The 23,076-nt window shown below is 40.3% G+C and overlaps 1 protein-coding gene across 8 annotated transcripts in view; it reads right to left on the reverse strand.

The window, feature by feature from the left end:
- The window catches only part of cep128 (centrosomal protein 128), a 57,260-nt gene that overhangs the window by 31,218 nt on the left and 2,966 nt on the right, over window positions 1-23,076 (reverse strand). For 4 of the 8 annotated variants that reach the window (XM_017302314.1, XM_017302310.1, XM_017302309.1 and 1 more), the window contains exons 3-15: window positions 21,300-21,426; window positions 20,495-20,631; window positions 20,138-20,229; window positions 18,202-18,274; window positions 17,657-17,770; window positions 14,325-14,420; window positions 13,397-13,471; window positions 13,173-13,302; window positions 10,995-11,134; window positions 9,563-9,634; window positions 9,201-9,386; window positions 1,941-2,129; window positions 811-1,272 (exon numbers count right to left, since the gene is read on the reverse strand). In XM_017302314.1, the coding sequence (XP_017157803.1) occupies window positions 811-1,272; window positions 1,941-2,129; window positions 9,201-9,386; window positions 9,563-9,634; window positions 10,995-11,134; window positions 13,173-13,302; window positions 13,397-13,471; window positions 14,325-14,420; window positions 17,657-17,770; window positions 18,202-18,274; window positions 20,138-20,229; window positions 20,495-20,631; window positions 21,300-21,426 (1,893 nt within the window). The remainder of the gene's footprint in view (window positions 1-810; window positions 1,273-1,940; window positions 2,130-9,200; window positions 9,387-9,562; window positions 9,635-10,994; window positions 11,135-13,172; window positions 13,303-13,396; window positions 13,472-14,324; window positions 14,421-17,656; window positions 17,771-18,201; window positions 18,275-20,137; window positions 20,230-20,494; window positions 20,632-21,299; window positions 21,427-23,076) is intronic. The other 4 variants (XM_017302315.1, XM_008398228.2, XM_017302312.1 and 1 more) reach the window with 3 other exon arrangements.

Genomic DNA, 23,076 nt, shown 5'->3' on the forward strand with positions numbered 1-23,076 from the left:
CCCATGGAGGGATTTCTTTATTTCTTTATTTAAATGGGTTCATTTTTCAGAGGGATACAAAGTGAGGGCATCGTGATTTTAGTAATTACATGTTTGATTTTCTGTTGTCCTTCCATGGAAGCGGGCAGCTTTCAAACGGAAATAAAACACGTTTTAATATAAATTGCTACTTTGACATGATCACAGAACTGCCAAAACATATGTACCCTACATAAATACCAGACAAAGTGAATCACAGCAGCGTCGTCAGCCGGTGTAACGCTGAACTGATGCGGAGCGGAGCTGCGCCATGAAGCTACAAACACTGAATAGAAGAAGAAGAGCTGCCATCGATACAGTTGCAGTCAGGCATGATTTAATGTTACACAAGACAGTTTTACCAAGTTGCTCAAAGTCTAAACTGGTATTGTTGTGGATTTAAGGTGTAAAGTTTACCTTTGACCAAACGCCCCCCAAAGGCATCCCAGCGCCCCCCTTTTGTAAAAATGTCCGCCAGCGCCCCCTGCTGTCCTCTGAACGCCCCCTGGGGGGCGGTACCGCCCACGTTGAGAACCGCTATTTTAGATACAAGAATTTAAGAATTTTTAAAGTCTTAAAAAGACTTAAAAAGTTTTTGAAATAGTTTTTAAGACTAAGAAGGACTAAGAGGGTGTCTCTGTAATTCAGGACACCCTGAAATAGTGAGAAAAAGATAACACTGCTATGTTCTGGTGCTTGTAAACATACAAATTAATGAGCTACAGGTCATATTCCTTAAGCTGAGATAGACTCTTAAAATAGCTCAGATCTAATGAAGAGCAAATCTCCTACCTTAATTTCTCTTAGTTGTGTACTCAGTTCATCATTTTCCTGTCGGCAGAGTCTGAGCGTTTCCTGCACTTCCCGATCCTTCCTGGTCCGGTCATCTTTGACTGTCGTTGCCATGTTGTTCAGCTCCTTCTGATGGACCTCTCTCTCCAGCTGCAGCTGCTGGCTCAGAGAGGTGCGCTCCTCCTGTAGCAACGTCAGCTTGGCCTGCAGCTCCGTTGTGGCCCTCTGCATGTCCTTCCTGGTGTTCTCCTCCTCGGTCAGCCGCAGGGACAGCTGGGCATGCGCAGCTGTCATCTGCTTCAAGGTGATCTGGAGCTCAGCTTTATCCTCCTGGTCCCTCTGGAGGCGGCGGGCTTGAACGTCAGCTTGTTCCTCCAGTATGTGGTTCTCTTCTCTCAGTCTCGCAATGGTGGAGGTCTGACGCTGAGACTCCTGCTGCAGGGCGGCCGAGGCCTCCTTCACCTGGGGTCAGGATCAATGTTAGCTAGCACCTTGCAAGATTCAGCTAATTCCTTTGGCATTAGTTTTGACCTTTCATGGGAGGAAAGGACTGAGAAAAAGAAGAAAGGAAGGAGAGAGGAAACAAAGTATGAAAAGGAGGTAAGGCCAGAAGGAAGGAAGGAAAGGCAGGAGGAAGGAAGATAGCTGGAAGGAACAAAGGGAAAGGAGGAAGGATGGGAAGAGCGATGAAGGGAGGAATGAAGGAAATAAAGGACAGAAGGAAGGTGGGAAAGACGGAAGGAAAGGACAGAGGGAAGAAATGAAGGGAGTAAAGAAGGGAGAAAGAAAAGAACGAAGGAAAGAAAGGACAGAGAAGAAAAGTAAGGAGGAAAAACGTAAGGAAAGAAGTAGGGAAGGAAGGAAAGAAGAAAAGAAATTACAAAAAAGGAAAAAAGGAAAGAAAGATGGGAGGAAGGAAAGAAAAGAGAAATTTCTATGACAATGACAAATTAGAGGTTGGAAATAGAAACACTTTTTCTATATTGTGTCTCCTTATAGAAAAACAAAAACACACCATCCACACTTAACAGCTTCTATTATCATCCCAGACATCTCCAGACTCCTGACAAATGCTTTGTTTCTCTGACGACTATGAGAACAGAGCTAATTCTAGACGGTGAGCCGCACACCTCCCGGATCTCCTGCTGCAGCGCCAGTTGCCTCTGGTGGGCCTCCGACAGCTCCACGCCCTTACGGTGGAGCTCCGCCTCGCGCAGGGCCAAACGGCCGAGGGCCTCGCCCAGCTCCCTACGGGACGCCTCGGTCTGCTGGCTCAGCGCCTTCAGCTGGGCTTCGGAGTTCTCCATCTCCCTGGAGACCTAAAGGGAGAAAATCACAACCAAATGAGGAAGGAGGAGGAGACGATAGGAGGGGTACGAGTGGGAGGAAAAAAAAAAGGAAGACATGAGTAATGACAAATGAAGAGAAGAAGGTATGCAGAGGAGCTCTAACAATAATGATGAGAGGAAGAAAAGAATGACAGAGAGACAGAGAGAGAGGAACATATGCAGTACCAGCTCTTAGCTGATAGGAAAACACCAACACTCAGCGTTTCGATAAAGGGACAATGGTCAGGTCTGTTCCAGGCAGATTGCTGCTAATGCTCCGGCTTTGACTGGAATTTGCAAGGACTTTGCGGCAGCTCAGAACCTAATCATTTAATTGAGCACTTGATTCTCTCCCCTAATTCATTAAGGGGGCCGAAATGATTTCGTAATTAATTCGCATCACGTAGAATACGCCAGGTGGGAGTCTGTCTTGTCTTGTCTTCCTGGTATAAGAAGCGTGACGGTTGCTTACTGGGAGTTTGGAGGTGACTCTCTCGGTACAAATGGACTGGAAAAAACACTGGGAGGTGACTTTTTAAGCTAATGAAAACTGTCAGCTATTAATTATTCCGCTAAATCCAACCACTGGAACAAAACCGAGCGAATGTATTGCTGTAATGAAGTACCTTTGGGTCTGTACCGCTGTGTCGTGTTTGAAATCGTGAAGAAATCCACTGCTCTCCATTTATCAAGAGATGATTGCACACTACAGCTGCATCTCAAAGTAGGATATCATTAGAATAAAAAAAAATTAAACTAGCATCTGAAAAATAAGTAAAAGCAACAAAAAATATGAATACAGAAATGTTATGCAAAACCTTATGGCTTCATGGGGAAAACTGCTGACTTGACAGTCATCCAGCAAACAGTAATTGAGCCCTTTCACAAGGAGGGTAGGTTATAGTAGGTCAGTGCAAATAAAACTGGCTCACACAACGTTTAGGTTATGTCTTGTTCTGTTCTGTTTGGTTGCTTTGTTCAAACTGACACAAACTGAGCAGTAATGGAGTAAATATGAAGAATAAATCTCAGGGTTTCCTCCAGTGTATTATAAGCCTGGCGGGTCACTAGGCTTTACTTATGCCTCCAACAGGTTAATAAGCATTGCTCTCTTGTTTTTTAAGTCCTTTTAAAATGTTTGCATTGGTTTCAGTTTTATAGTTGTTGAGCATTGCCAACTCTGTTGCTAATTTCTCCAAATCCACCACAATTGGGCTTAAGAGTCAATACCCAAAACTTGAACACAGATGTAGAATTGTACTCAACTGAAAGTTTACAATATGGCCAAGAAAATTAGAGCTTTAAAATGTATCTGTAAAATTTCGAATGGGGATGGTAAGCACGCTAAAGATAGCCAACACGCCAAGTAAAAAATTGGCTCACCACTTATGCACATTAGAGGAATAGCGCCAATCATCGGGAATTCTTTTATTATTCTCCAAATCCAGCAACCAACAAGGGAGCCATGTTGTATTAGCAACGCAACCTGGAAAACTGACATAAGTGCATGACCTCTCTAGCATGGTTTGTAGCATGTTCAATTGTTTTGTATATTCCATAGTTATCACTCCGCAGTTTTATCTTGAATTTGAAGATAAAGACAATGTTGCAAAAAAGCAATAAAATGAAAATATTCAGTTTCACATTCAGTTTTAGTGATTTGATCTTAAACTAAATAAAACTCATCAGGAAAACTGGGCCTAATTTATTTGTCATCTGTCACATTGTCTTTTTTTAGCTCTTCTTTATGCGTTCCTATTTTTTCAGCCATCACACGGAAAAAAGGCAATTGCAAGTCATTTTAAGATACATGATTAAGAGTTTAATTAATAGGGAAGCAGATGGGGGGAAAAAAAACACAGCTTGATTCAGACATATGCAGAAAGTCTCAGGTAAATTTGTTAATCTTCCTATCTGTGCTATGAGATACAGAGTGCTTTCACATTTAGAACTGCAAAAATGGAAAGAGTGCAGCCTTGTTATGCTGATTAGTGTGTTTGGAGGATGTGGGTGTTGAAAGCACCTCATGTCTATACTCGGAGACATTATGTTGAGTTTCAGTGAGACAGATGGAGGGATCAGTCACTGGGAAAAAAAACCTGAGACTTCAAATTGAATGAAATAGATGGGATACTGTGCTAAAGAGAGCTCCAGTCACACAAAGAAGTGCCTGCAATGAGAGACCAGTGGAGAAACAGAGGGCTGTATGAGGAGCACAGCTTCACACTGAGCTACATTTACAAAGAACCTGTCAGTAAACCTTGTTACCGACTACCAGCTCTGAACTAACTGAAGCGTTTCTTGAAGCACACATTGGAGAAAGTGTTCATACCTCTAATCCTTTCAATTTGTTTCATGTTAAAACCGCAAACTTTAACAAATTTGATTGGGATTTTGTGTGAATAATTGCCCGCTTTTCACTCAGGTTTCTAAATATAATCAGATACAAACAATTAAAGGGGCAGTATTTTGTATTTTCCAGGTACATAGTGCCATTTTATCCCATAATTACCTTCAGCTGCTTTAAAATTTTTATGTGTGTGCGTGTGTGTGTACATATATATCAAATATGACTTAAAAGAAATTTTACTTTGCAATTTAATGCCTTGAAATTGGGCCTACATCTAATTCTCTCCGCCTACAGGAAGTAATAAAAACATGGCTCCTCTATTAACCCTTTAACAACCCTTTGCCAGCGTTGCACTGAGAAGTAGCTCCTATAATGAGCTCAGCAGATGCGCAGTTTCATCAGGTGTTTGCTAATTGCTGCTGGCTAGTCTGAAGGAGCTGAGTGGGGCAGACGCAGAGAAAAGGTGCAACAATCCAGGTATGTTTTTGATAAGGGAATAGCATCATATATGTGATGTAGAACTAAAAAAACTGCCCCTTTAAGAGAAGTAGTTCTCACTCCAAGATAGTCTTATACCTGAATGTCTTCCAGTTGATAACTTCATTTGATAAAAAGGCTTTCTGTTCCTTAAGATGAACCAATTACTGAACAAATTTAAGCACGTCGATCCACAGCTGATAACATGGATAAAAATACAACTCCAAAACTATCAATACTGAAAAGAGGTAAGTGTGTCCATGATAAAGTTCAGTCTATTGGTGCCTCGCAAGGTTCAACAGATCAAAGATACATATTTTATCAAAAAATAGCAGAGAAAAGCTCAAAATAAAACTAATGCCAAGAGTGAAAAACAGTGGCAAAAAAAAGGTATGTATTTCACGTATCAAATCAAAGTGAATACTCTGTTACATGTTGTAAAGTGTCTAAAATGTCTTAAACTATCCATTCACAGATCTGACTTTCAGAACTGCAGAAAGAGAGTCTGGCAGAGAAATATTTGGTTTTCTCCTCATAGCCTGAAGGCATCACTTTTGGATTTGAGAAGGACTATAGCATCATTGATCTCCTCGCGTCTCAGAGCATCAACGCTATAGAAGTCGTGCATCAGCCACAGTTTCTATCTAAGATGATGCAACAAAGAAAGCCAAGAGGCCTACATAAACCAAACCAAACCAACTTTATTTATAAAGCACTTTAAAACAACCACAGCTGATACAAAGTGCTGTACATTAAAACACAACATAATAAAAAAATAAAATAAAAACTTACAGTTTAAAAACAAAAACATACAATTTAAAACTAGATCCCGCTGGTGGTGAAAGCCAAGTAAAGTAGATGGGTTTTAAGACCAACTTTGAAAGTGGACAGTGAAGGGGCCTCTCTGACCTGCAAAGGCAAGTCGTTCCATAACTTTGGGCCAATGACAGAGAAAGCCCTGTCCCCTCTGAGCTTCCTTCTGGATCTTGGTACCTCCAAGAGCAGCTGATCTGCTAACCTGAGAGACCGATAGGGTTTGTAGGGGTGAAGAAGCTCAAAGAAGTAAGCCGGGGCAAGATTATGTAGTGATTTAAAAAACAAACATAAGAATTTTAAAATGAATCCTAAAATATACAGGCAGCCAGTGAAGTGAGGCCAGGACAGGGGTCACATGCTCCCTCTTTCGAGTTCCTGTCAAAAGTCGTGCAGCAGCATTCTGAACCAGCTGCAGACGTGAGACCAGTGACTGACTGACTCCCAGATAAAGTGCGTTACAGTAATCCAATTGAGTGGAAATAAAAGCGTGGATCACCGTTTCAAAATGCTGCCTGGAAAGAAAAGATTTCACTGACGCCAATCGCCTTAAATGATAAAAGCTGGACTTAACCACGGCTCTGATTTGGCTGTCCAATTTAAAATAACTGTCCACTTTAAAACCAAGATCTGTAATAACAGGTTTAAAATATACCTCTAAAGGTCCAAGGTCAACAGAGGAGGACTCACAGGAGCCACTGGGTCCAAACACCATCACCTCTGTTTTGTTTTCATTCAAATTTAAAAAGTTCAAGGCCAATCAAGCTTTAATATCACCTAGACATGCCAGGAGATGTTTGATAGAATAAACATCCTTCTGCTTCATGGGCAAATAAATCTGACAATCATCAGCATAACAATGAAAAGAAATGCCATGTTTCCTAAGTATGGAACCCAGAGGCAGTAAATAAAGAGAGAAAAGCAGGGGCCCAGAATTGAGCCCTGCGGGACACCATAAGACATTGACCAATGTCTTTTGGACATTGATCCAAAAGACCATCAGTTAATATCAATACATGATCATTGGTCCGGCCCACCGAGTCAATATGCTGTGAAATATAGAACAAGATGGAGAGGTTCTGAGTAGATGAAATGTGAAAGACATAAAAAGACAACTGACTGCAGAGTTTTAATCTGTGTGCTTGTTTATGTTGATTGTGCCATCAAGAGTTTGTGTGTAAGAGTTTGTGTGTAAGCCCAATAAATACCAATAACATCTGGAAACTGAGCCAATGGTCGTATCGATAAGAAAATTTGGGCCAATATCGATATCCATTGCTATTAATATTGCTATTGCAGACGATAACCAATATTTACTAATAATGTATATATTATAAACATATCACTACCTTTTCGAAATTTTGAAAAGCAACAACCACACTGCTGGCTTCACCAAAACTTCATTTAACTTCCCACAATCCTGCGCTGTATCACTGTCACCTGACCAAACAAATATTAAAGAAAATTGGGATAATAATTGTGGGTTAGTCTGAAAATAGTAAGTTCTAATTAATAATTCTTGCAAAACCCAAATACTGATATCATAGTTTGGATTCTAATGCAGTTTAATCATAAAATACCAAATACCAGTCCTCATTCCAAAAGACCATCAGTTAATATCATATTTAAAAAAATAAAAACAAAAAAAAACCTGACGGACCCACCCACCAGGTTACATCTGCACATGCTCAGTTAACAACAGTCACCCCACTTTTGCCAATTTAGCGACTGTCACAGTGTCTTGTTATAAATATAATTAGTATCAGTAAAAACTGTGTTCTTACTGTAACTACTTTACCTAAATGGTGCATTGAAATGGGTTATCTAAGAATGACTAAGCTTAGCTTTTATCTGCTGCCTCTTGTTGCTTGCGTATCTTCAGTTCAGCTAAGCTACCACTTCCTGAGAACATTGAGCAGCCTGGTGTGACTTGCTTGCTCTCTTGGATGAAAGTCGTTATTTTTCCAGCTCGGTGGTGCTTTATTTCTGCTTTCCACACCCGTGTTTTTGTTGGCCAGACGGTATTCAACGGTAGGTAAAGAAATCTTCCTGCCTTTTTGTTTCCTTTTCATGTGGAAGCACACAGCTCGGTAAATCTGGCGGAGTGACGGACTTGGTAATTGGATCATTTTGTAGTGTGGGACAGCATCCCAATCTGCTGCCTTTTGGCTGATCTGACCGGGTACTGTCACACACTCCAGGATTCAACCAGCTGTTTGTCTCTTCTGTTGAATTTCAGTACACGGTGAATCAGAACTGGGCCGTCTCACTTTGGTGAACGAGCGGTAAAAGGTTCGTCTCACCTACGGGGGTCTTGAGGGAAAGTTTGTCTAAAGTCAAATTAGTTTCTCAGACCTTATTGACATTCCAACCTGAGAGGAAGTCAGCAAAGAACAGAATGCGAGTTAGAAAGCAAATAAGAGACGGCACACTCTGCTGTAGCCCTTTTTATATTGTAGTTAACCAATATGCACACAACCATGACAAACCACCACAACTGTTGAGGCTACCAGCTAGGATTGAAAGGATTATTCAAATTAACTGTGAAGAATCCATTATTGAAATAATTGTCAACTAATTTAGTCATTGATTAATCATTAATTGGAATATAAAGGCTTAAAAATTGCACTCTTTTGATAGAATAACACCCTCAGAGTAGCAGTTAAGCCAAAACTGTACAAAAATGTATACATTTTGATTTTTAGAATAAACCAAAACATTGTTTGCAAATATATTCTACCCAGAACTCCTCAAATGACATAACCTGCTTCACATTTTGTAAAAAGAAAATCTCCTATTAAGAAAATTTGGATGTAAAATCATTAATCAAGAAAACAGTCAACAGATCAGTTCTAGAGATATTAAAAGGTTTTGGAGCAAAGCTATCCAAGCATGACACTGCCACTACGTTTCCCCACAGCTATAGTGTTCTTTAGGTTAATGTGGCAGTTAGAAAGGCTGATAAATAGATTCACAAACACCAAACCGAGGGATATTAGCGCTCTAATTTCAGTATGTTTTAGTTCGTTTTATAAACATACCATATTGTCCCAGTTGGTCATAGTTTTTCCCCATTAATTACTGTTTTTATTTATCCCGGTTAACGATTTCGCGGTTCCAGTTTTCGTTATTTTCTTAGTTTTAGTTAATTATAATAGCCTCGGTCTGAATGTTTCTTTGAAAGAAAAAAAAACTTCTTCGTCACATGTACGATACAACCAGCAGAAACTCCTGCACATAGAACTGCACTTTGCTTCTCAGCAGCATTACACATGCTGTGCAACAAACCTAGCAGTCAGAGTCAGTTTTGTTATTGTGAAACAGTAAGAAGTGTTTTATTTTTTTACCCCCAAATATTGAAAGCATACAATTGAAGCTGGACTGAAACTGTGGAGAAGTTTGTGAGTGATGGCTGGACCGACCTGCAGGGCCTTCTCTTCATGAAGTCGACCTTGAACCTCGGCATCCTCCAGCTCCTTCTGCAACCTCCTGCACTTCGCTCTCCACTGACGCACCGCTTCTTGGGCCCTGGTCTTCAGCTCATTTTTGCTCTTCGCGCTCTCCAGCACCAAGGCCTCCATCTCCTTCTTCTCTGTCTGCCCGCGGCTCTGAAACGACCATTCAACTCCTCAATAAAGCTCACATTTGTTCCTCAAGACCCCGTAACCACAATGGAAGGGGGGAAAAAAAGATTTACAGCTCAAGTTTTTACAATGCTTTGTCCCAGAACAAAGGTACTACACTTTACTTACATGTGGGGTGCTTTTAATTGAATTTAAATTACCTGCATGCTTTTCAGCTGGTCCAGAATTCGCAGATGCTGCTCTTCCCACCCTTCCATGTCAGATGAGAACTCCTTCCATGTTAGGGGGAAGAAAGGTCAAGTGAGAAACTTCGGTTGGAGATGAAAAAAAAAGACACTTTGGGAACTTTCTGTCTCTGTCCGTGCTCCGTCTAGCAACCATTTCTCTTCATCTTCTCACAAAGACGGGTCAGAGAAGGTTCAGCCATTCCAACATCTGGATTTCCTACGATTAAACGCTGAAAAGTGGCCCAGAGAAAATCAAGACGACTTTGAAGTTTCAAGTTTGGCAGCGGAATAAAGACAAGGCAAAGCAAAATGGCTGCCATTTTTATACTTCCGCTGAATAAGGATGTCAGGTAGGGGTAATTAGTCAAACGCTGATTAGTCTTGTACATATAAATCCATCCGGCTCATTATGCTTCATTTTTGCTCGCTTACCTCCAAAAGAAACGTTTCTTTTCGTCTATTTGATCCAAGTGTAAAATCCATGAGAGGAGCCCCAGGTGATGTATGCAGACACCCACCACATGGCTTCATACCTGATCTGTTACGGGCTGGGTGTGGGAGTTTAGACACAATTTCAATGAGCTCAGACGATGGTGCCAAAAAGCTTAAAACGTAGTCATTTGTTGGCATCGCTGAAACCAGACTCAATCTGGAGTCTCAACACAAAATGTTGGGATTTCCTTTTTACAGTCAAGTGTGTAATACAGTCCATCTTCTACTGAATTATAAGCGATATAATACAGTAGAAGAAGAAGTCATAACATCTGACCCTCTTCTTGGACAGTCACCAAATCTGGAGTTCATCCCCATTAACACTTAAGCTAAAAATGTTGTTTATTTTTTAACTGGGATCCTACATATCTTTCTCAAAAGGAAGGAAAGTAAGAAAAAATGATAGAGGGAAGGAAAGAAGGAAGGAGAGAAAAAGAAGGATGGAAGAACAAATTGCAGAAAGGAATAAAGGAGGAAAAATGGCACAAAGAAAGGAGGGATGGACCTACAGAGGAAAGGAATGAAGGTATGAATGAAGGATTGAAGGATGAAAGAGGGAAAGAAGTGAAGAAGAAAAGAAAGAAGTAAGGAGGCAAGGATGGATTGAAGTAAGGAAAGAAAGAAGGAAGGAATAATTGAGGGACAGAATAATTGAATGAAGGAAAAACTGAAAGAAGGGTGGATGGAACAAAGAAAGGAAAGAAGAAAAGAAGAAAGAAACAAAAAAGGAAGAAAGAAAGAAGGAAGAAATGAAGGAAGGATGTAGACAATGAGACCAGGAATAGTCTGTCCATTCTTATGGCAGATCTGGAAAATACTTAAGTCAAATTCCAGACTGTGTAGGAACTTCACATGCTGCCGTATCTCCAGAGAAAATAAAAAGGTGGCCGACGCCTTCCTCTCTGAAACCCACCTTGACCTGTAAACTGAGCCGCAGATTTTCTCTCTCTTTACTCTCCAAGGCCCTCCTCAGCTCCTCCACCTCGCTCCGGACCGAGGCCTTGTGGAGCTGCGCCCGCAGCTCAGCCACCTCTTTTTCCAGCTCACTGTAATCTGTGTGATACATACATACACACACACACACACACACACACACACACACACACACACACACACACCCACGTTGGGTGAATCCATGGTAGAAAGGTCTGAGCAGCAAAGGAGAACACATTCAAAAAGCTTCAACGTGTTTTCGTTCCCCTGACAGACACCTAAAACCTTTAATTTTTCCAACCTTCTTCTAATGAAATACTTCAAATTTAAGTTCGGAGTTGTAAAATCGCGTCAAAACTTTCTTCGTAACTTCTGCGTTTTTACAGGCCGGGTATCAATCTCTGGGTCAAATCTTTCTTTGTGATTGGAGCTGATCACTCTTTGTTGGCTTAGGGAATTGTATTACGTTTGCCTCGTGATACTTTGCTTTGTCATGCTGGAGAGCGTGCAATGATCAGCTGATTGATGAAAGATTTTGATTTTCTTTTTCTTTTCCTTTTTGTGGGGGAAAAATGACCTTCCATGCATCAGAATAAATGTTCTTTTTTTCTGTGCTTCCAGCAGAATTTCAGGGTGTCCTTGTAGTTTTTGTTGACAGATGTGGCTTTGCTTCTTGCCTCAAGGACGCTGGTTTGAAGGCTGTCTCTTCATTGTCCTTCCACATGCTCTCCTACTCACCTGCTCCCACCGTGTGCAACCCTTTTCAACACTCTGAAGTGTGCAAAATGATGTTTGCGCACTTTCTAAACAATAATTTGTACTGTTTGTTCCTATTTCATTGGAAACCATCTTTTAATTCAGCTAGCAAGATGGATTTCAGGTGAAATCTTTACCAGAATCAAAATGTTAGGGGATGATTTAGTGGAAGAAAAATCTTTTTCTTTTTTTTTTTTTTTTGTGCTTTTTTTCCCTCCGTTTAGTTATGTTTCATAATAATTTGCCCGAAATTTGGTCAGACAGAAAGATCCAGCTCTACATTCTCATTCACGCTGGATAAAGGTTATTATGTTGTGTGTGGACTTTTACTTTCCAAGGTTCAGAAAATAGATTTTATAAAGTTTGGCATCCTTATGAGAAATGTACTACTATTGTCTCTCAATGGTCCCCCTTCCCACTTTTATATAATTTCCATCCATCCATTTTCTTACACCCTTGTCCCTTAGTGAGGTCGGGAGGGTTGCTGGTGCCTATCTCCAGCTAGCGTTCCAGGCGAGAGGCGGGGTTCACCCTGGACAGGTCGCCAGTCTGTCGCAGGGCAACACAGAGACACACAGGACACACAACCATGTACACACACACTCACACCTAGGTGCAATTTGGAGAGGCCAATTAACCTGACAGTCATGTTTTTTTTGGACTGTNCGTTCCAGGCGAGAGGCGGGGTTCACCCTGGACAGGTCGCCAGTCTGTCGCAGGGCAACACAGAGACACACAGGACACACAACCATGTACACACACACTCACACCTAGGTGCAATTTGGAGAGGCCAATTAACCTGACAGTCATGTTTTTTTTGGACTGTGGGAGGAAACCGGAGTACCCGGAGAAAACCCACACATGCAAACTCCATGCAGAAAGACCCGGGCCGGGAATCGAACACAGAACCTTCTTGCTGCAAGGTAACAGCTCTACCAACTGCATCACTGTGCAGCCTTTTATATAATTTATTAATTTTTATTATTATTTTCCTCTTCATACATATTTGAGGATAACACATTTTACCGTCATAGGTTTATCTAAACTTAATTTGTTGTATATTTTTTCTATTTTGTGCAAATGTATTTTTTATTTGACCTCTGTTTAGTTTTGCATGTGTTTGATGTCTGTGGATTTGTTCATGGGTTAAAATCTGCTTAAATTTGATCATGTGATTTTGCATCGTACCTATCAATGTATTTCTAATAGTCAACAAAAAAGACATTTGAAGAAGTTGTTAAATCACACTGAGCAATGATCTAAAGTGTCGTTTCAAGGATAAAAATATAAAAATGAAGTCGTAACACAGGAGGAAACAGGTGTTTTCAAAAATCACAGACCCGATAATTTCCTCCACCTTCCGTTCCCCTGACAACCTGGCTACCCGACCCGTGTAGCTGACCTCTTCCTCCTTCTCGCTCGCCGTGGCCGGAACACAGCTGGGCGCGGAGCTGAGACGTCTCCGTTTGTGGCCGGTGAACCACCGTCTTCTCCGTCCTCGTCCTCAGCAGCTCGCCATGCATGTTTTCTACCTGGTGGACGGGGTGTGGAGGGGAGACATTTCATGGCTTGCTTCGTTTTGTGAAGTTTGGCCTCCTCCCCCATTAATCAGGCACAGACGCACACCTGCTGAACGAGGGACTCCCTGCTGTCCTCCGACTGCTCCAGTAACCTCCTGGCTCTGCCCAGCTCCTGCTCCATCTAGGAGGAAAATAGCAACGATCTGGACTAAGAGACGGTGGCAAATCCAAAATGCTTCCTAAGACTATTCATAACCCTTAAAACGAAAAAATATTTTATAGGCACCGAGTTCTTTTACATCGAGGCTAAAAACTCCACCTGTTTAGAGTTGCCTTTGATTCATAATAACTGGAATATTGTTCAATACATTTCATGTGTATTTGCTTGATGATGAGATTTGATAGAATACGTTTATTTTTCATTTCATAATTAGTGGCTGTATAGTTTTACAAATAAACGCGACTAATGAATTGATTATTTATTCAAATGTCTTGAAATTAAGGGACTTTGTTAATATAAAAATGTTATTTGTCATGTTTAAAGCTAGAAACAGATTATCAACGGTTAGTAAACTAAAGTTTTTTTGTCTTAAGTTCAAGTGATAGGAATAACAGAAATAAAACTGCATGCACTACTTTAAAAACTATCGAACAGTTTGAAAAAAAATTCTCTACCTTATGTATATAAAATGATAAACTCTTATACAATAATGAGTTATTAATGAGGATTTAATTTAAAGTATTTAAGTGTCAACCATTTTGTTTGTAGATTTATTTTGGATACTTAAAATGATTCATGCATCAGTGTCAGATGTTTGTTAGAAATTTTATCGCAATAACTTCTGGGACAAATTAACGTCCAGCAAAATTTATCGTAAAGGGGGCCTATTAGCTATTTTGTGTTCTGCTTCACATACAATCTAAAGAATAAGATCCACCAAATCATCCGGCTGGGACAAGACTAGTTGTGGAAATGTTTAGGGAGTATTTTGAATACTTCTGCAACATCTTGTGGTGAAAACTCAGATTTTTACCTTGGACTTTTCCCTCTCTGCTCGTAGAAGTCTCGCCGTCAAGCCATCTTCTCTCTCTTCTCTCTCTTCAGGTCGAACTTGGCACCTCCCTAAATTCTACAAAAACAAAGAAAAACAATCAAATTTGTAAGAATGCAACACAGGAAGTGCTGTTTCTACACTGTTGATTCTCTTCCTCTCAACCCCCCCCAACAAACCTCCTGACTTTAATTTTCTTGGAACAGTGTAAAGGCATTATGGCAGATGTGTAACAAGAGCTTAGATCCCACTCAATCCAAAGCACCCGTAGCGGGCCGTGGTGATGAATTACCGCCTGCTCGCAATAACAACCACCGGAGTGACTCATCATCTGTTTGATTCACATCACAGCGGGCCCGTCGGTGGGAAAGAAACGCACACTCTGCTCTCCTTCTTCTCCTGCTCCTTTAGTACAGTATATAAGAGATTATTTTCCTCTTCATTTCCTTTCATTGTTTATTTACCCTGGATTTTTCTTTTTTTTGGGGGGAGGACAAATGCACTATGTCCCGCCACCCCGGGCCACCGCTGGTGTCCCATTAGGGAAACGTTCTGTGGAGGGATGCAAATGAATCAGGAGAAAACTCTTTCTTGCTCACAAGCAGGTTTTGTGGGACAGCGTATGACTACACAGTGCCCCTCTGTGGTTCAACTGGGAGAACGCGGGAAGAAGGAGACAAAGTCAAAGACAAAAAGTGCTTGGGATAATTAAAAAAATTAGCAAACATGAGCTTGAGCGTTTGCGGCATGAATCATTTCTGTGGCTAAGTGGATAGTGCCAATCAGTTTAAAGTCAACCCAATTGCAGCGCTCTCTCCCTCTCTTTGTTCAAAAGTGCTGCAAAATGTCACACTTGTGTTCCTAATTTTAGTCAAGGGTAGGGAGGAAAAGAGGGAGTCAGATTATGAAGACCCTTATGAGTCGACTCCATGATATAATGATAATTAGAATTGATTTAACACACGTTAGTTAAGATCCATTTTGCTCTCAGCGGCCTTTCTATGCCCTGAAGTGGGAAACTGTTGAATAGAGCCACTTTACTATATTATTTTGCGTGTGATAACATCAACAATACATGTGCTAAATTAAAGCTAATGTTGTAACCATGGCAACATGCAATGCATCAGCAAGTGTTTTTATATTAACCTAGAGACTGAATTTTGAACACTACTTGTTGTAAGTACAGTTAAAAAGTGCCATTATGAACTTCTTCTAGCTTGGCATTTTTGTCGCACTTGAAATTTTCAGACCGTGAAAATAATTTCAAAGTTTCATATTGAAGGTTTTCTTCAACATGAAGAAAACCTTCGGTTTCACTTAAAGATGGAAAAAAGCGATCCAAACCTGATTCTAATTGAAAAAGCAAAGGCCTCTTTATTAAATGGTTGAAATATTAAACAAAAGAAAAGAAAAACTCAAATTAAGAAAAAAGAAAAGAATGGTTGAAATATTAATATAATAAAAATAAATAAAAAGAAAAATAAATGTTTTAATGGCTAAAAACGGAAAAATAAAAAAATAAGTGAAATATAAAAATAACTTTCTCTAAAAACATAAAAATAATTTATAAAAGGAAAAAAAATGAAAATGACTGAAACAATAATTTAAAAAAAGAAAACTATATGTATATATTTTATAAATGGCTGCAATATAAAGCTTGGCAGGGGTCTAGTTAAAGTACAAAGTTAAATTTGCTTCAAATGCTATAGGATAGTTGGGTTGGGTTGTGAAGAACAGCTGTGGAAGGAAAAGGCATCCTGACAATATTAAAAAAGTAACAGCATTAAAAAGTACTGAATTAACCAATTCACTGGTTCTCGTTTCTAATTGCACCGCTTTGTTAATGTGGTGGAGGAAATCTTCTGCGACTTAGTTTTCAGAGTGAGGAAGAATTTCTCAGGAGAGATCACAAAAATAATTCAGCTGTCATTTAGAAACGCAATTATACCGCTACTTTCCTTCCCAGAGACGGCGGCTCCGATGGCTGGCACCTTCTTGGAAAATTGAGCCTCATTAAACTGTATAAATACTAGCAATGGGTAAAAAAAAAATCACTCTGCTTCTGCAAGTCCTTTATTATGCAAAGTGAAGTGCTGCTGACATTCTTTTATCAGCAGTATTTCTCCCTGTGAGGAAGGGAGTGACTCACCAGAGACTTGTGAGGGGGAAATTAGCATCAAAGTCCGTCCACCAGACGGAGCCAGTGAAGGATAATCTCCGTCTCTCAGCGCTTGAACCTTCAACCGTCTCGACTGAGTTGAAATATTTGGCGAACTGAACTGATTTAGCTGCATGTTGACGTAAGCAGGAAGTCTGGCAAGTCGTTACCAAGAAGATTCACCAGTGGCTTCCCAAGTTTTTTGTCGTGTCACAACAATAAACGTCAAAGTATTTTGGTGGCATTCATGCCACCAAAATACTTAGGGCGGAATTGTTAGTAGAAGGGAATCTGGAAAGTTGCACATATACAAGACAATCCTTATGGCAACCCCAAATATTTTGGAGTAATTTCTTTATTTCACTCCTTTATGAGTCCTGTTAGAAGTTACAGGCCAGAGAAATGCTGGTTGAGTTATTCAAATGGACTCTTTTTGTGGCAGTTTTGCCCGTTTTCCGTCCCAGGAACTTTTGTTTATAGAGATTTCATAATACACCTTTTTAAACTGTTGCAGTTCCACCAGGTACTTGCTAATTCCTACTAGCTAGTCTGAAGGAGCTGAGTAGAGGGAGTTGCGGGGGAGATGGAAGCTCTGAAGCTTGGAAAGTGCAGCTCAGAGGAGGAGCTAGGTCCACCAGGGCGTTTTGTACTGCTAATGGTTACCATGGGAGATTCAAGGATTTCTCAAGCATTTCTCAAGATGATGGAAAATGTGTGATATTTGTGACATTATGATGTTAAATGTGACTTTTCTTTTTGATCGTGTCAATCACAGACTACAACTTGACATCAAATAATGCTGAGGCAGTAGTCACTTAAACCCAATGTTCTTGACCAATTTTGAGAAAAAATGTGGAGATCTTTTAATTTTGTGTGAATTTTACGGATTTGTGAAAAACTAGAGGTACTTAATGATGTAAGTTGGAGTCTAGAGGGCCACATAAAAAGCTACGGCAGGCCATATTTGGGCCCCGGGCCTTGAGTTTGACATGTGATCTAATATGTTGAGCGGCTATAGGGTCACCGCCCTGCAGGAAGTTGAGCCTTTACCCACGCCTTTTGAAATCTAACAGGCTGTGATGCTTTGTTTTTCTTTCTAAAGTGTGATGGAGGAATGGAAACAGATGAGATAAGAAGGGGGAGGGGGGAGGTTCACCTCCTGCTGGTCGTCGTCCCCAGCCACCCGCCACTCCGCCCTCCTATCTCTCTCTCTCTCGGCATTCATCTCTCTCTCCAGCTCCTGCAGACGTCTCTCCACGTGGGATGACACCTGCAGGAGAAGAGCGAAGACGCCTAGGGTCACGAGAACGTTGCCGGCACCGCGACGACTCAATTAATGAGCCGACAGGAAATGAATGTGTGGGAGTGAAAAAGAAAAAAAACTTTACTGTGCCTGGTTGGAAGTAATACACCCCCCGACACCCCCCATGTTAATCAGGAAGCAGCACGTCGTCTTGTAAAGGACAGCTAATACCTTTATCTCGTCACGTCCGCAGACAGAACCAGATAACAAATATTACACATACTGGCTGTCATTTGGCGTGTTTGCCAGAGCGCTGATGATGACGACGACGACGATGTGCTTGGAAATTAGAGTGAACTATTTGTTCACACCGTCAGATTTTTCGACTTCGACAGAAATCATCAGCATTGAATAGTTTGAATGCATCAGTTTAATACTGTCTTCCACCTGCGACTCACCGAGTCCTGCCTCTGGGAAACCGTCATGTGTTCCGACAGGTTCTCCATCGCCCGCCTGGTGTCGATGTCCGACCTGTGAAACAGAAAAAAAACAAAAAGAGAAAACGGACAAAACGAAGTGACAGAAACTCCTCGGAAAAAATTCTTTCTTTCGCTACACGATCGATCTCGATGTGAAGGCATAATCTGAAGCGACGAGAAAATAATTATTCAGCTTCGGATGTTGAAATATGACGGGGGATCAATTTGCTCTGGTCAGCAGCGGGAGGGAGGAAAGAGTTTTTTTTTTTTTTTAATAACTTCAAAATGTCAAACTCTAATCTATGCTGGGGGAATGATCTGCGGTCGCCCGACTCTGCCGCGTCTCTTCTGATTTCCATCGACTTTTTGTTGTTTTTATTAAGGTGGTTTAAAGACGTTGGGATCAAAGATTTAGTGGAAGATTAAAGTAAAACCTTAATAATAGTGAACATGATAAATACGGGTTTACACGAGAACACTTTAGCTACAAAAAAAACAGACAAGACTTAAAACAGATATATAAGGTGTCATAACTGATGCCTCATATACAGAGGCATCAGTTATGACGAACCCACTGTTTCCATGACACTTCATTCGGTATCGTTATGATTTGTTGCCGTGATTCTACACAAACTTGGTCACTAAAAAACTTGCATCAAGGTGGGAACTAATGTTAGACCTCATCCCTGATGCATGACACTTAAAATTGTAACTTTGAAAATACTGAGTCCAAGCTGTACTTTGAAAATCTGATATTTCAAAAAAGTAAAGGACAGAAGGAAGTAAGAGGCTCCGTCTGCAAGGAAAACGCTGCAGAGATAAAAAAGAAAGAAAGGAAGGAAGGACAGAAGGGAAGAAGCAAAGAAGGGAGGAAGGATACTTTAATAAAAGGATAGGGAACAAAGTCTGGAAATGCAAGACTTTTTTCATTCTTGAATGTATTTTTCCAAACTCCTCCAGGCCTGGAAAATTCACCTAAACTCCAGGATTTTCCAGATTGGTCTGGAATCTTGTAGATTAGGATTACGAAAGCCAGACTCAAACCCTCCAGCTCTCCCTTTGAAGGGAACAGAGCATTCATTCAGTGTTTCACTGTAACAGAGGCAGATCTGCCTCAGTCTAGTTAATATGCAGCAGCAGTTAGTGAACAGAGCGTCCATTACAGGCTTCAGGCCACAAAAACATTTCTCCATGTTCTACAAGCTTTCCAAATCTGAAATTTTTCCTCTTCCACTATTTACTAAATTACTTTATTTTCCGCACTATAAGGTGCACCTAAAAACCTTCAATTTCCTCAAAAGCCGACAGTGCGCCTTATAATCTGGTGCGCCTTATATATGGACCAATATTGAGCCACAACAGGTCTAGCAACTACGGTAAGTAGCCGCCGACTTCATTTTCACCCGTAGAAGAAGCGCGCGGTGCATGCTGGGATAGTCGTCAGAACGCTGGTTTGTAATCTACTAATAAAGTTTGACTGACCCATCTACCTACCGACAGTCTAGAATCAGGCCATCTGCAGGTCATTTAGCACCACATTCTCCACGAACATGCTGTGCGCGAACGGAGAAGGGTGACCATCGTCTGGCCACATCCTGGCCCAGGAAGGCTCTCCTCGCCGACCAGAGTCGGACTGTTTTGACATTCACGTTAGTTCAGCTCCATCTAGTGGATGCATAACATAACTCCAGCCTCTACTGTAGCGTATATTCTATGCGCCTTATAATGCGGTGCGCCTTGTATATAAAAAAAGTTTTAAAATAGGCCATTCATTGAAGGTGCGTCTTATAATCTGGTGCGCCTTATAGTGCGGAAAATAAGGTGGGTTAATTGATTAAGAGCATTTCAAGAAAAAACCTATCAGCCATGAGTTAACTGCAGTGTTGAATAGAGTGGCGTTAAAAGCAGCAGGTACCTGTTCCTCCGGAGGATTTCTCTATCCAGGTCATCAGACAGCCTCTGCTGGTCGGAGTACAGGTCCCGCAGGGTCTGGTGCACCGAATGAATCTGTGAGAAAAACACACACACACACACACACACACACCCACACACGTCCAGACTCAATTCAAACCATCAAAGGCTGACTTAAACACACCACAATCTGAATTCTTCACACATTTTAGTAATCTGAAAAGAAGGAAAAAAAAAACAGATTCTGTCTCAAAGCGGCAGAACACAATGGCTAATGTTGCTGACTCAGTGTGCCCTCTTGTGGCAGGTTTACGGAACTGCAAAGCTGTAATAATCAGATGCTGGGGCTGTTGTTACTTACATCGTCTGCAGGCCGGTTGGAATCCCTGAAGCGAACACCAGCAGACTGAGACCTCTTCCTGCCTTTGGGGCTGCTGCCGTAATCCTTCAGTGGGGAGGTGGGCTGGAAGCGCTTCTCCTCTGGAAACACAACAGTCCCTTAAATTATGGTAAAAATGTAAAGGTGACACTAACCGTTATTATTTTAACAACCAAATGGAAATGATTGATTGATTGATTAATCACAATTAATTGATTAGTCTGTAAAACGATTAATTGATTGTTTCAAGAATCAATTGATCATTTCACTAATCAATTGATCCCAATTGATAATTTCGGAACTCAAGCAATCACAATTAATTGATTATTGTGATAATCAATTAAACACAATTAATTGATTATTTCAATAATCGATTAATCACAGTAAATCGATTGCTTCAAGAATCAAGTAATCACTATTAATTGATTTTCATTAATCGATTAATCAAGGGTTAAAATAAACAGACTAAAAACCAGTTTCTACTCAGGAGCTGTTGTTGCCATGAACAAACGCTTATTCATCAAACTCTGGTCATCAATTTCTTAACATCCCGGTTGTTTCTGTGTGTTTCTACCATATTCTTTTATATTTATCAAAATAAACTTATTATAATTTATTTATTTTCACCGCTATTTTGTAACTTTCATTGTGCTTTCTTGCACAATGACAATAAAGGAATTCTGTTAATGATTAATCATTTTAGGCGATCAACGAGGGCCTAATTTCATATACAAAAAAAGGACATGATGAGCAAACAAACAAGAAAAGCATCAGTTGTTTACCATACCTGACCCTGAGAAGGCCTCAAGGTCACTATTGTGGAGGGAAGAGACGGAGGAACTGCGGACCCCGTTGGTCCTGCTCAGCCTCCGTGTCTGCAGCTGATTGATTGAATCCTCTAAGCTCTCCCTGAGCTGATAGACAGGGGGGAAAAAAACGAAGAAAAAAAAAAGATAGTACGCATTACTGACAAATCACAAAGACAGCAATCACTTTAGCGAGGCGAGGCAAGCGGCGAAAAACAGAAAGTGATTAAATAAAACAGGCAGAACATGCATCCTAAATGAAATAACTGCAGATGAGAACGGGACAGCGTGATACAAAAGAGCGAAGGTTTGAAATGAATGATAAGAGTGGAATAAATAAGGAGATAACTGCATGGGAGAGTCGTGGTGGGCTACGATACATTTGGCTCTCACAGTGATGCGGGTTTCTTTTCTTCACATTTCTCAAAAATCTTCGACACTCATAATCCGTTTTTGTTAGTTGTTTTTTTTTACACGTCTCGCAATCCTTAATTTTTTCTGAGAAACATTCCAGTCCTTCATTATGACAGTCATATATTTCAGTGTCATTAAATAATAAGGTACTAATTAACTCACACAGTTCTGCCAGAAAACACGGATTTGGTAACAAAAAAATTCAAACTTACAGTTAGTGGATCTGCTCAGCAATAACTTATATGGATCTAGAATTTAATTGAGTCAGAAGCTAAAGCTCTGAGACAGTGATGTAAACATTGTGATCACCAGGGAAACGTGGCTTCATTTCACTTCATATCATCATCACAATTTTCCAAAAATATTTTTATCCAACTTCATATTTTCCTAAAACCCAATGTCTCTACTTCACATACTTTAAACATTGTTTATCTTTTTCTTAGGGTTTTTTTTTATGAGTGCTTGAAATCCTTGAAAAGGCTCGAAATTCAATTAGCTGTTTTCAAGGTTTAGAAAGTCCTTGATTTTTGTAATGAGTCCATGAAAGTGCTTGAATGTCAAACTGCAGAGCTTTGTGATAAATTGCAATCTAACATTTGATTAAAAACCTCAATTTGGGAAGAGTCATTTACAGCTGAAACTAGAAATTTTCATACAGCAAACTAAGAAACACAGTCAAGTTATTTTCTTTCTGTCTGAAGTTAAAATCAGACCAAACTTTTCTTGTTTTATGTCAGTTAGAATCACCAAATTATTTCTATTTGCTAAATGCAAATAAACTTGGAACATTTTTAGAGATTTCTTTAAAATATCTTTCTCTGTATATTGTGTTTAAGCATTTAATCTGAGCATGAAGCAGTCATTTCTCTTAACATTTATTTGGATTGTTTCAATATGATGAATATTTATTATTCCTAATGGTGCAATGAGTTATCGATCAATGTTACTCAAATAAAGGCTCTTATACTTTGTACATTAAAAAACTGCAATGAAATTGGGAGGTTTTTTTTGTTAAATTTGTGTTTTGTTAATGAACATTCAGGTGGATAGTGTGTGAGAGAGACATTTCAGATTCAGAACATAAAATTTTGTTGTATATTAGTCTGATTTGTCCCTGCTGTAGAATGTAGAAAAAGACCTAATTAATAACAATAATAAATGATATATGATACGATATAATAACAAACTGAAAGTCTTTTTTTTTAGTTCATCTGTACCGGTACAGCACCCGCTTCACAGCAGACGCTGTCCCAATCCGCCTGTCAATCTCCCGCTCCCTTCTTCCCTCATTCGTGAACAAGATCCCCAAATACTTAAACTCCTCCACTTGAGGCAGGACGACCC

Source organism: Poecilia reticulata, linkage group LG21 (genome assembly GCF_000633615.1).
Source record: "Poecilia reticulata strain Guanapo linkage group LG21, Guppy_female_1.0+MT, whole genome shotgun sequence".
Taxonomy (NCBI): domain Eukaryota; kingdom Metazoa; phylum Chordata; class Actinopteri; order Cyprinodontiformes; family Poeciliidae; genus Poecilia; species Poecilia reticulata.